Source organism: Eulemur rufifrons, chromosome 20 (genome assembly GCF_041146395.1).
Source record: "Eulemur rufifrons isolate Redbay chromosome 20, OSU_ERuf_1, whole genome shotgun sequence".
Lineage (NCBI taxonomy): Eukaryota > Metazoa > Chordata > Mammalia > Primates > Lemuridae > Eulemur > Eulemur rufifrons.
Genome location: NC_091002.1, coordinates 11,906,769 through 11,917,628, shown reverse-complemented (window position 1 = coordinate 11,917,628; position 10,860 = coordinate 11,906,769). Strand labels below are relative to the sequence as shown.

At 42.2% G+C, this 10,860-nt stretch overlaps 1 protein-coding gene across 1 annotated transcript in view; it reads left to right on the top strand.

Moving 5' to 3' along the window:
- The first annotated feature begins 3,494 nt into the window (after nucleotides 1–3,494).
- The window catches only part of RALGAPA2 (Ral GTPase activating protein catalytic subunit alpha 2), a 313,050-nt gene continuing 305,684 nt past the window's right edge, over nucleotides 3,495–10,860 (top strand). Inside the window, exon 1 of the mRNA XM_069495868.1 lies at nucleotides 3,495–3,649. Within this exon, the coding sequence (XP_069351969.1) occupies nucleotides 3,544–3,649 (106 nt within the window). The 5' untranslated portion in view covers nucleotides 3,495–3,543. The remainder of the gene's footprint in view (nucleotides 3,650–10,860) is intronic.

Sequence of the window (10,860 nt, the reverse complement as noted above, 5' to 3'; positions counted from 1 at the left end):
CAAAACAAAAAGGTGTACTTGGAGAAGACCTTGTTTCATCTCTTTTCACCCCATCCTCCATTCCACTTAGGTAGACATTAATGTCAATTTTTGATTTATCATTTCAGTGTTTCTTTTTTAAAAAATGTATTTTATATTCTGTTTATTGCATTTATATTTAATAATAAATGTGGCAGATAAGGTCAAATTAGTACACAGGAAAACTTCTCATTTTTTTTTTTATAGTTGCATAGTATTCCATAGCACCACATTGTGTGGACGTTGTGGATTCAATCCACCGCTTTCAGAAGTGTGCATACGTATGTACCATGTCCAGTTGGATCCTGTTAGACAATCACAGGGGTTCTCTCCGGTGTCTGGCAGTAATTATTTTCTAGGGTGGCTGCGACAAATTACCACAAACTAAGTGGCTTAAAACAACAAAGATTTATTTTATATCACAGTTCTGGAAACTTGAAGTCTGAAATCAAGGTGTTGGCAGGGTCAGGTTCTCTCTGGAAGGCTCCAGGGGACAATCCTTTCTTGCCTTTTCCAGTGTCTTGTGGCTTTAGGAGTCTTTTGGCTTATATAACTTCAATCTCTGACTCTGTCTTCCCATGTCTTTGACCTTTGTTTCTGTGTTTTCACCTCTTCTGTTTCTTACAAGGACACTTGTCATTGGATTTAGGATCCACCCAGATAAACTAGGATGATCTTATCTTGAGATCGTTAACTTAATTACATGTGCAAAGACCCTTTTCCCAAATAAAGTCTCAATCACTGTTTCTGGGGATTAGGACATAGATGTATTTTTTTTAGGTGGGGAGTGCATGGCAACGTTCAACCCACTATATCAGCTATTACAAATGCTGCTGGAAGGAATAACCTTCCACATGTGGTTTTACACTTGTGGAGATGTATCTGCAGGGGAGATTCTTAGAGTTAGAATTTCTGGGTCAAAGGGCAAATAAAATTTAATTTTGCCAAATTTCCCTCCATAGGACTTGTACCATTTTATATTTCTACCAGCTATGTTTTTCTATAGCTTTGCCACCAGAATGTGTTGTCAAACTTTATTTGCGTGGGGTTTTTTTCCTAACTCGAAACTTGCATTGCAAGTTTTAAACTTTTAATTTTATTATCCTTATTTATTGATTAAAGTGGGAAATTTTTTCAATGGCACTAAGCGTTTGCAAAACACTTGGTACTATAAATCTCCAGAAATAAACAATTAACTACAAAGCAGGTGCTGTCCTCGAGGAGTTCACAGTTCAGCAGGAACCATTTTAGAGAGAAAACTGAAAAATGAGATGAGCCATATGGAATATACACGTGGGTGGAAAAGCATCAAGACAATAATACTACATGTTTCTTCCTTTTTAAGAGAAGATTTGGATTTCTACATTTTCATCAGTAAAGGCTAGATATGAGGGGTGAGATGAATCTATATGCATGGCTGCCTGTTGGGGGTATTACCAAGTTTTAACAGTATCACACATTCACCGTCCACTGTTGTTGATCCCTTCATTTATCTAGTTGTTCAGCCTCCTAAACTAGATTGAAAGCTTTGGAGGTCAGGAGGGTGCATCTTATACATCTTTTATCCCCAAGGTTTAGAATCATGCCTTACATATTGCAGGTGCTCAGCAAATGTTTGAGGATGATGACAACTTGCTTTGCAATAGAAAATTGAATTCCCTAAGACAAGTGCATTCTATTTTTTCATTCAGTGTAAGGAAAGGTATCTTTCTCTGAAGGAATGGAGCAGTGAATGCTGTGATTTACTATCTGTATTCAGATATAGGCTCAGTTGCTGTAATAGACTCTTATGATGCTTTGACTTAAGAGAGAACAATACTTCCCTCTCTTGTAACAGTTTTGGAGGGTTTGTGGCCCTGATCTGTATTGTTTTCTGGGGACTCAGGCTGGTAGGGTAGCTCTGTCATTATCCTGAGTATGGGACTTCCACCTCTTGGGTCTGAAATTCATCCATGTTGTTGGGTTTACCAGTAGTCTGTTCCTTTTTATTGTTGGGTAATATTTCTTTGTATGAATGTGCCCCAGTTCTATTAATGCTATTTTGACAACTCTAAAAATAGAGAGAGGCTCTAATAACTGTGAGATTTTTTTTTTTTTTTTTTTAGCATGCTTGGTTGAAATACGTAGAATTATTTTAGCTTTTTATTCTATTTTATTTAACAAACTTTTATCGAGTGCTTCTAGAGGCCAAATACTGAGCTCAGTGATGGGGATACAGAAATGTGTAAATTCCTGGCTCTTCCTCCAAGTCACAGTTCAGCCAGGCCAGAAAAAGACAGTTGTATTGTACCAATTTGGATGGAGACCATATGATTCTAAACAACTACCTTAAGTATTTGCTGAAAAAGCTGAAATGTTGTCAAAACTTGGAGGATCCAGATGCCGCTAAATAATCCTACAGTTCTCTTGTAAGAAATCTATTTTCCATCTCAAAGTATTGCTCCAGGGTATAGGCTCCTGGCTTTAAAAGCATGCTGGCCTGAGTCTGATCTCTTAGGTTCTATTTCTGGTTCTGCTACCGGATTGCCTTGTGGCCTCTCAAAACACAGAGAATGCGCATTTCCTACAGACGAAGAGGCAAGATCCCGAGGAGCTCTCTGAGCGAGAGACCCCCATATGACAAATGGGATTGGGTCCCAGGAACCAAGGGGACTGGCTAGCTCCTCACCCCGGGGGTAGGCATGCCCTTCCCTAGAGCCAAAGCCGTTCATTTTACTATGAAATTGGAGCTCCGATTTTGGCACAGTCGAAGGGGCTTCAATTCGCTCCATAGTGTGAATCCAGAAGCTAAATCTAAACATAGTTTGCATTTTAATAACCTCGAAACTTTTCTTAGTGGTTCACGTTGCACTAGAGGGAAGTGGGGTAGGCGCGCAGGCGGGAGAGTGAAAGTACTAGCACTCCGGCCGCCCGGGGTAAGGGGCAGGCGGATGCTGCTCTGCACCCTTGGGACTCTGGAAAGGAGGTCGCAGAGCCTCACCTCCTAGAGAACTCCATTTCCCAGGAGCACTTGCGGCCGCCGACGGGGGCGGGACGACGTGCTAAAGCCGGCCCATTGACTCCCAGCGCGTGGAAGACACGCCAGCCTGATTGGAGGGCCCTTTCGCGACGCATCCCGGGACTTGTAGTATAGCGTGTGCACGAGGCAAGCTTCTTTGTGATTCGCGGCGCCAGCTGGGCGCTCCGGGCGCATCCCGGTAAGGGTCTGGCGCGGACTGACCAGTGTCCCGCGAGGCGAGTCCGAGCCGTGCGCGCGTGCGTTGCGCCTTAGGGGCTGGCCGGCACCTCCCGCGGGGCGGGGCCGTCGGTTCCGTGTCGACACCGCCTTCCTGCCCCGCCCCTCGCAGTGACCGACCCGCCCCTCCTTCCTGGAGGCACAGCTGAAGCGGCGGTGGCTGCGGCGGCGGCAGGGCTGGGGGCGGCGAGTGGCCCGCGCGACACGCGCCGGCCCCGACTCTATGCAGTGACTCGCGCGGCGCAGGCGCCTCCTGCCCCGCCGGCGGGGCCCGGGCTTCCCGCTGCGGGATGTTCTCCCGAAGGAGCCACGGGGATGTGAAGAAGTCCATCCAGAAGGTGCTGGACCCGAAGAAGGACGTGCTGACCCGCCTGAAGCACCTGCGGGCGCTGCTGGGTGAGGCGCGCGCCGGGGCGCGGGGGTCGGAGCGCCGGGATCGGAGGCACCTGCTGGGGAGGGCGCCCGTCTGGGGCCGGTTTGGAGACCCCGTGGGTGCGGCGCGGTGTGGGGTTCGGGGGCGAGATGCTGGGGTGGGGGGATGGGTGGGCGTCTTCTCCCAGTCTGCGCAGGGACCCCGGAGCATTGTTCCCCGGGAAGTCGCAGCCTGGCCCTCAGGCACTGCTCCTGTCGGCCTCCAGTGTAAACTTACCCCAGTTTCTCGCTTGGGCGCCTGCCCTCCCGAGTAACCTCGAGGCCAGGCACAGGGGAAACTAACTCTCCCCCCGCCCCCCCAGCAAATAAACTGGACCCTAAATGGTATACAAAAACACATGCACACACACAAACTGAACTGTCATCTCTCCCTCCTGTTTTTGAAATTTTATTTTTATTTCTGAGTCGGAGACTCTCAGTAGTCCCAACACAGACTTAATTGAGCTCTCATCTCTTTCACTCCGCTTTTAAATTTTGTTTTTACTGTTGAGTCTGAGACTCCAAATTGACCGAGATTCCAAGTGGCCCCAGTACAAATTTAATTATCTCTGTTCCCCTGCCCTTTTAATTTAATTTTTATTTTGGACCTGGCTGCTTCAGTTTCTTTGTGTCTTTGGTGTGAAGGGGGCTCCTCTTCCTGCTTGGAGGGGGGGGGGGTGGCTTTTTTGGGTTCAGGGAGGCTGCCTCTCCTTTATTACCGAGAATACAGTGATGGTTATATGCCACCTTCTGGTTTATGGCCTGCTGGGTGGAGGTTCTGAGGAGCTCAGGTGGGCCTGGAGTTGACCTGTGATGAAGCTCACCCCTGTGGATGTGAAGTGTCCACAAGGCTTCCTGTCACCTGCTGCATGTGATCTGTGGCTGGTTCCCTTGGGCTATGTTTTGTTTTCAATTTTTTACCTCCTTAGTTTTAACTTTTGTTTAGGATGAAAACACCTTTGCTGTATGTAGACAGACTCATCTTTGTATATTTGGGGGCTTCAGAAAGGACATCTTATGTTTCTTCTAGGTGCCATTTACTCTGAAAATGAACAGAAATTACCTAGTCTTAATGTGTCTTGTCACTTGAGAAAATATGGCATAAAATAATATATTTTAACATGTGAGAACTTTGAATAAATAAAGATCTTGTTCATGAGATTAAAAAGTTGCTAATTATTTCTATTTATATTCTGGGAACTACCGCTAAGGGGAGGAAAAAAAAATCACACCCAGTAACCAAACAAAAAAACCAACACCTGATTTTGCCAAGTGAAGTTATTCATAGTTTTTTGTGGATTGCATGAGGTTACACTGACTTGTTCAGTTTGAAATGAAATGTAAATTAGTTACTGTTAGAGGGATTAGTTTTCAAGAGTTTTGAAAGTGAAATGTGGTATCTTGGTAAACAGAATTTTCTACTTCCTATAGTAAAATACCACGCACACATAGGTTGCATTATTCAGTGTTCCTGGTCACTGATTAACACCTACTGCAGGAACATTTTTGATAAAGGAAAGTCGAGCAGTATTTTAAAGCATTTGGTATTTTGGGACTTTTTAAAGCATTTGATACTTTGAGACTTTTTCTGTGCATGAGAATTTAAACTTTTGTTCTGTCCAAGTCTACAAGATTAAGTTGACTACATTTTGTAAAGGCAGAATCAATTAAACCTAGATCAGGTTGGTTTCTTAGAGTTCAGAGTACATTGTTATCATTCTGAGAAAGTAGATACTTTTCAAGTCTTGTAATTGTGGTTTCACTCAAGGTGTGTGTCTTATTTTAAGGAACTTTCTTTTATAATTTCATTGAACTCATTATGACCTTAGTTTTGTAACATGAAGAGGTTCTTTGACATTTTCTTAGGTGTATGTTTTTTGTTGATGCATTTATTTGTAGAATGGCCCAGTTTCCTTTGTTCATTACTGTGCTGTTTATCTGTAGGGACTAGATTTTTGTAAAATGTGTCTGAGGGGTTCAAGCCATGATGTTTAACTCATGATGTTTAGTGTAAACTTTTGCTTACAACTTTGGTTTAAAGACTTAAAAAAATAGTACATAAATGCAGTAGTTCCTACTATATCACATACCCTATTTGGTTGCTATTAATACTTCTAAAGAAAAAAGTCTGCATAGAAAACAAAGACCTCTTGAATTGAAAGATAGGAATTAAACCAAGATCAGGGAAACTATTTGAAGGAAATGAATAGTAATTACTATTGTATTTTTGTGTGTATATTTGTGTAACACTTATCTTCAAGTGATAATAAAGCTTTTTGTTTTTTTTAACATACAAAGGTGGTGCAGTCAGTCCCTGCCACTTGCAGTTACGTGACTTGGGCTAGTTATTTAGCCTAACTTTGAACCACAGTTTGTTTACTCTTTAAAATGGGTATGGTAATGTTTGCCTTGTAAAGGATTATTGTGAGTATGATGTGGTACTTTTTTCCCTCCTCTTTCTTATTTTTGATAATGGTGATGGATTTGTTCTCTTTTCATAAAAAGTAGTCTGTATTTAAGCCAACTGGACTGAGAAACATAAAATTAGTTAAGGAAAGTAGAGTATTTCTTAGTCTTATGGTAATAATTACAATTTGAACTTGTTTAGATACTTTGATTGTAGATTAGCCTGATACGATTATTTTGCAGAGGGGGAAACTGAGGCACAGGCAGGCTTGATGCATGGTGCATTGCAATACACATACATGGCTTATGTGTATTATGTTAATTAGAGGAAGAACACAGAGCCATTAGGTCTCCTGACTCCCAGTTCTCCCTACACTGTTGAAATCATCATTGAGAAAGTAAGTGTGTAAACAAAGCAAAAACAAAACCCTGTGTATTACCATATTGCTCCAGCAAAGATTCCATGTCTAATTAAAAGTTAAGTGCCTACTATGAGTCCCAAATTAGGCTATAGAAATGGTATTGATATAGCGAGAAGAAAAGATATGAAATAATAGTAAATGTGTGGTGTGTTATGGAATTTGATAGCCAGTTATATGGTAGACTCCATATAGGTTTTTTAAAGGTCAAAAAAGATTATTAAGAATGGCACAAAAATAGGGACATCTTGAAGGAGGTTTTACTCATGCTGGGTCCCAAAGGATAGTTAGACTAGCTCTGTTCAATAGAAGTATAATGTGAGCCACATTAATTTTAAATTTTTTAGCAACAACATTTTAAAATGTAAAAAGAGACAGGTGAAATTTATTTTAATAGTGTATTTTATTTGACTCTAGTATCTAATGTGTATTATATCAACAGGTAATCGATATAAAATATTAACAATATTTTTACATTATTTTTTCATGCTAAGTCTTTGAAATCCAGTGTGTATTGTATACTTAAGCACATACCAGTTCATGCTAGCTGTGTTTCAAGTGCTCGTTAGCCTTATGTGGCTAGAGGCTACACAATGGACTCTAGCTCTAGTAGGGCTAGAGTTTGGGGAAATAGAGGGCAAGGGCAGTTCCAACCAGGGGAAGATGGAAGAGCTGGCAGTGGAAATGCTCATGGCAATGATGTGGGAGGGTGAGGAAACTAGCTTGACTCTTACCCACATCCAGTGGGGGAGTAGTGAGGTGTAGTGAGGCACCTTGCCCTGAGGATGTACACAGTGTCCTGCATAGCCCAGAGGGAGGGAGGGTCCTGGGGAAGGAGAGGAGCCATAGCTTGGCAAGCAGAAGCTGAGGAAGGCTGGGGGCCAGATCAGAAAGGGCTCTGTTTGCCTGAGTTGGTAGCTCCAATACTATCCTGATGGTAAGAGGGCCTGTGTGGAGAATTTTTAGCAGGTCAATTGATAAAGACTTGAGAACCAGGTCAATTGATAAAGACTTGAGAACGTCCTCTGCCAGCAGGACCGGGAAGAATGGACTGGGGTGGCGGGAGGTGTGGGACTGGAGGCAGGGAGACCACTGAGGAGACTTTGACAATAATGGAGTAGACACATAACGGTGGGTCTGAAACAAGACACTGTCCAGTGAATGGAGAGGAGGGGCGGGATTATAGAGGACCAGAGCAGCAGAAACTAGTGATTCGTTAAGTGAAGTAGTGAAAGTGAGGATTACAGGAGCTGGACCAGGAGTGATCAGTCTGAAGGAGAACAGATTTGGGATTAGAGGCCACAGTCAAGTCAATTCAAGTGACAGGGGGTTGGGGCCAGAGAATAGAGAACAGTTTCTCAAAAATGCTCTGTATACTGACAGAACAAAATATAGCAGTTTTGTATATTTCCTTTTGTGCATCTATTACTCTGAGTAGAAACAAGTTTACTTATAATTTTAAATATTGCCATTTCAACTTATTGGCATTTTTCCGTGTTCCTCTTATTTTTAAGTACAAACATTTGTTAAGACTATGTACCATGATTTAGCTTACCATTTCCTGGATGGTTAAATTGCTTTGTTTTGTTTTTTTTGGAGACAAGGTATTGCTCTGTCACCTAGGCTGGAATACAGTGGTGCAGCCAGAGCTCACTGAAGCCTGGAAGCTCAAGGAATTCCTCGCATCTCAGCCTCTCAAGTAGCTAGGACTATAGGTGTATGCCCCCACACCCAGCTACTTTTTTTTTGTTGTTAAATTTTTTGTAGAGACGTGATCTTGCTGTTGTCCAGGTTGGTCTTGAACTCCTGGCCTCAAGCTATCCTCCTGCCTTGGCCTCACAAAGTGCTGGGATTATAGGCTTGAGCCACCAAGCTTTGCCTTCTATTGCTTTGTTTTGCTTTGCTCTGTTCTTTTCTTTTTTCTTTTCTTTTCCTTTCCCTTCCCTCTCCTTTCCTTTCCTTTCCTATTCTTTCCTTTCCTCCCTCTTTCGCTCTCTCTGATATAAATAATACTGCTATAAACACCTTGGGAAGCAGCTTTTTCTATATTTTCTGTTATTTCTTAGAAGAGATTTCATTGAAGTCAAATGGAACATTTTATGACTTGATTCACAGTGCTTTCCTAAGTATTGCTCCATTGGCCCTTCCTGCATCAAGGATTGAGACTACCATTTTCACTCTAGTCTGACTAGCAACAAACATTATTTTATAATTTGATAATTGGTGGTAGGTATTTGGGATAATGGGAGTGTCATGGACAGAGCCAGAAAAGTTGGGAGCCTGGCTAATAATGGGGAAGATGAGTCTGGTATTCTTCATGTTGAGTTTGATTAAAGGCAAGATCCAAGTGGAGTGGCTGAGAGGTTGTGGAACTTAAGAGTCTGAGCTTAGTGAGAGGATAGAAAGTTATGATATGGTTGTTTATTATCAACATGATCTCATTGAATCTTCCTACAACCTATGATGAAGGCGGTGTTCCTATCCCCCGCCTACAGATGAGGAAACTGAAGGTCAGCGAGGATTACTACTTGCCAGCTATCTGTAGTTGATAAGGGGCAAAGCTGGGGCTCATAGGATTATAAAGCCCATGATGAACTTCTGCTTCTGCTAGTTATCTGATTGAACAGGATATTTACATATCAGAAAATATATTTACCCACCCAAATGAACGTTAACATATAAATAAAACCCCAGCAGGTTTTGCATGTGTCCCCAAAATGTTACTGTGGTATTTGCTTCTCTCTTCCTGGTCAGGTTTTTTTTTTTTCTTTTGTATTCTTTTAAAGAGACTTGGGGCTATCATATTTGATTTGAGCATGACTAAAGATAAAAAGGCTCCTTCTCTGTTTTAGTGTTCATTGGCCTCTCTGTGTCCTTGGCAGGCCTAGCATGTAATGAGATATTTGCATGGACATTAATGCCACTTGGACATTCTAAAACCAGAACAAAGCTGGGAGGTGTAATTTTGGTATCTTCAGGAAGTCCTAATATGGTTTTTATCAACTGACCTTGTTTGAAGCAAAGTGATTTTGCCATAATGTTTCCTTTGCTAATTTTTCATCAATTGCTAATATTGAATATTCATAACCTCGAATGTAAAAGGAACTTTGGAAACATGTATAACACAAATTCACCATCCCTGCTTCTAGAGCTTGAGGTCACCCAGACTTCTGATATGAGAAAGGTGAATGTGGGTAAATGTCTGAGCTCAGAAGTTTTGTGTGAGGTAACTAAGAAAGGTTGGCTTCCACCTTTTATTCTGAGAAGGGAGATAATTGGTGGGTCCAAAATATTTTGATGTAAGCTTTTATAAATTTGAATTTTTATTTTGCTTTTTTTGTGAACAGGCATAAATACTTTTACTAAGTGTTTAGAGTACTGATCTTTGGTCACAAAGCTAAGTATCACAGATAAAACTTTAGAGAATTGTTTATTTAAAAAAGTTGGCTTTCAAAATAGCACAGTGATTCAATTTGAATTTCAAAATTATTTTAAGAAGGAATATAAGTTACTGTACTATAAAATTAAGAATAATGTAATAAACAACTATCTTGACCTTGAACTAAAAAAATTCAATTCACAAATATTTATTTGCAAGAGTGTGTACATGCATTTGTGTGCATGTCTGCTGTAAGTCTGTGTATTCGGAGATTAGTAAGGCATAAGCCCAGAACTTATGGTTTGGCAGGAGATAGAGACCTGTACACAATGAAATTTATCACAGAGGGTTTTAAGTGGCACAGTGCAGGGGGAGGGAACTATAGATGTGGTCACAGGTACAGAGGAGGAACAGCAGCAGGGCCTCCTGGAGACGTCTGCCAGTGCTTCCTGAGGGAGGTCAGGTCTGAGGTGGGTTTTGAATAATGGATAAAGGAGTTTACCAGGTGGATGAGTTGGGGATGAGGGCGCTACTGAGACAGGAGCTTGTGCGAAGGTAATGGTGTGAGGCATCATGGAGTTAAGTATATGGTGGCTTTTATTTTGTGATGTTAGATGTTGGGAATCCAGTGAAGAATTTTAAGCAGAGGAGAAGCCAAATCCAGTGTCTTCCCTTGGTGAAGTGTTCAAGAGTCCCAGTCTCCCCTGAGATTTGAAACATGGGTGCTGGGAGAGAGGGAGCGCCCATCCTTTCAGATTGCAGACCCCGTGGATGTGGCCTGGGCTGCTGGTGTTTGTCTTTCCCACCATGTGGAGATCATGTGCCTCACATTGAATCCAACACTCAGGGGGAAGGACAGCAGAGAGATGGAAAGTGAGAGGGAGCCCATGGATCCTGGGTGAACTGAGGAGTTCAGCCATGTCTGTGCCAGCTCCACCCCGAGCTGCTTACTTGCAGGACTTGGTAACATCCTGCTTTTGCATAAGCTAACT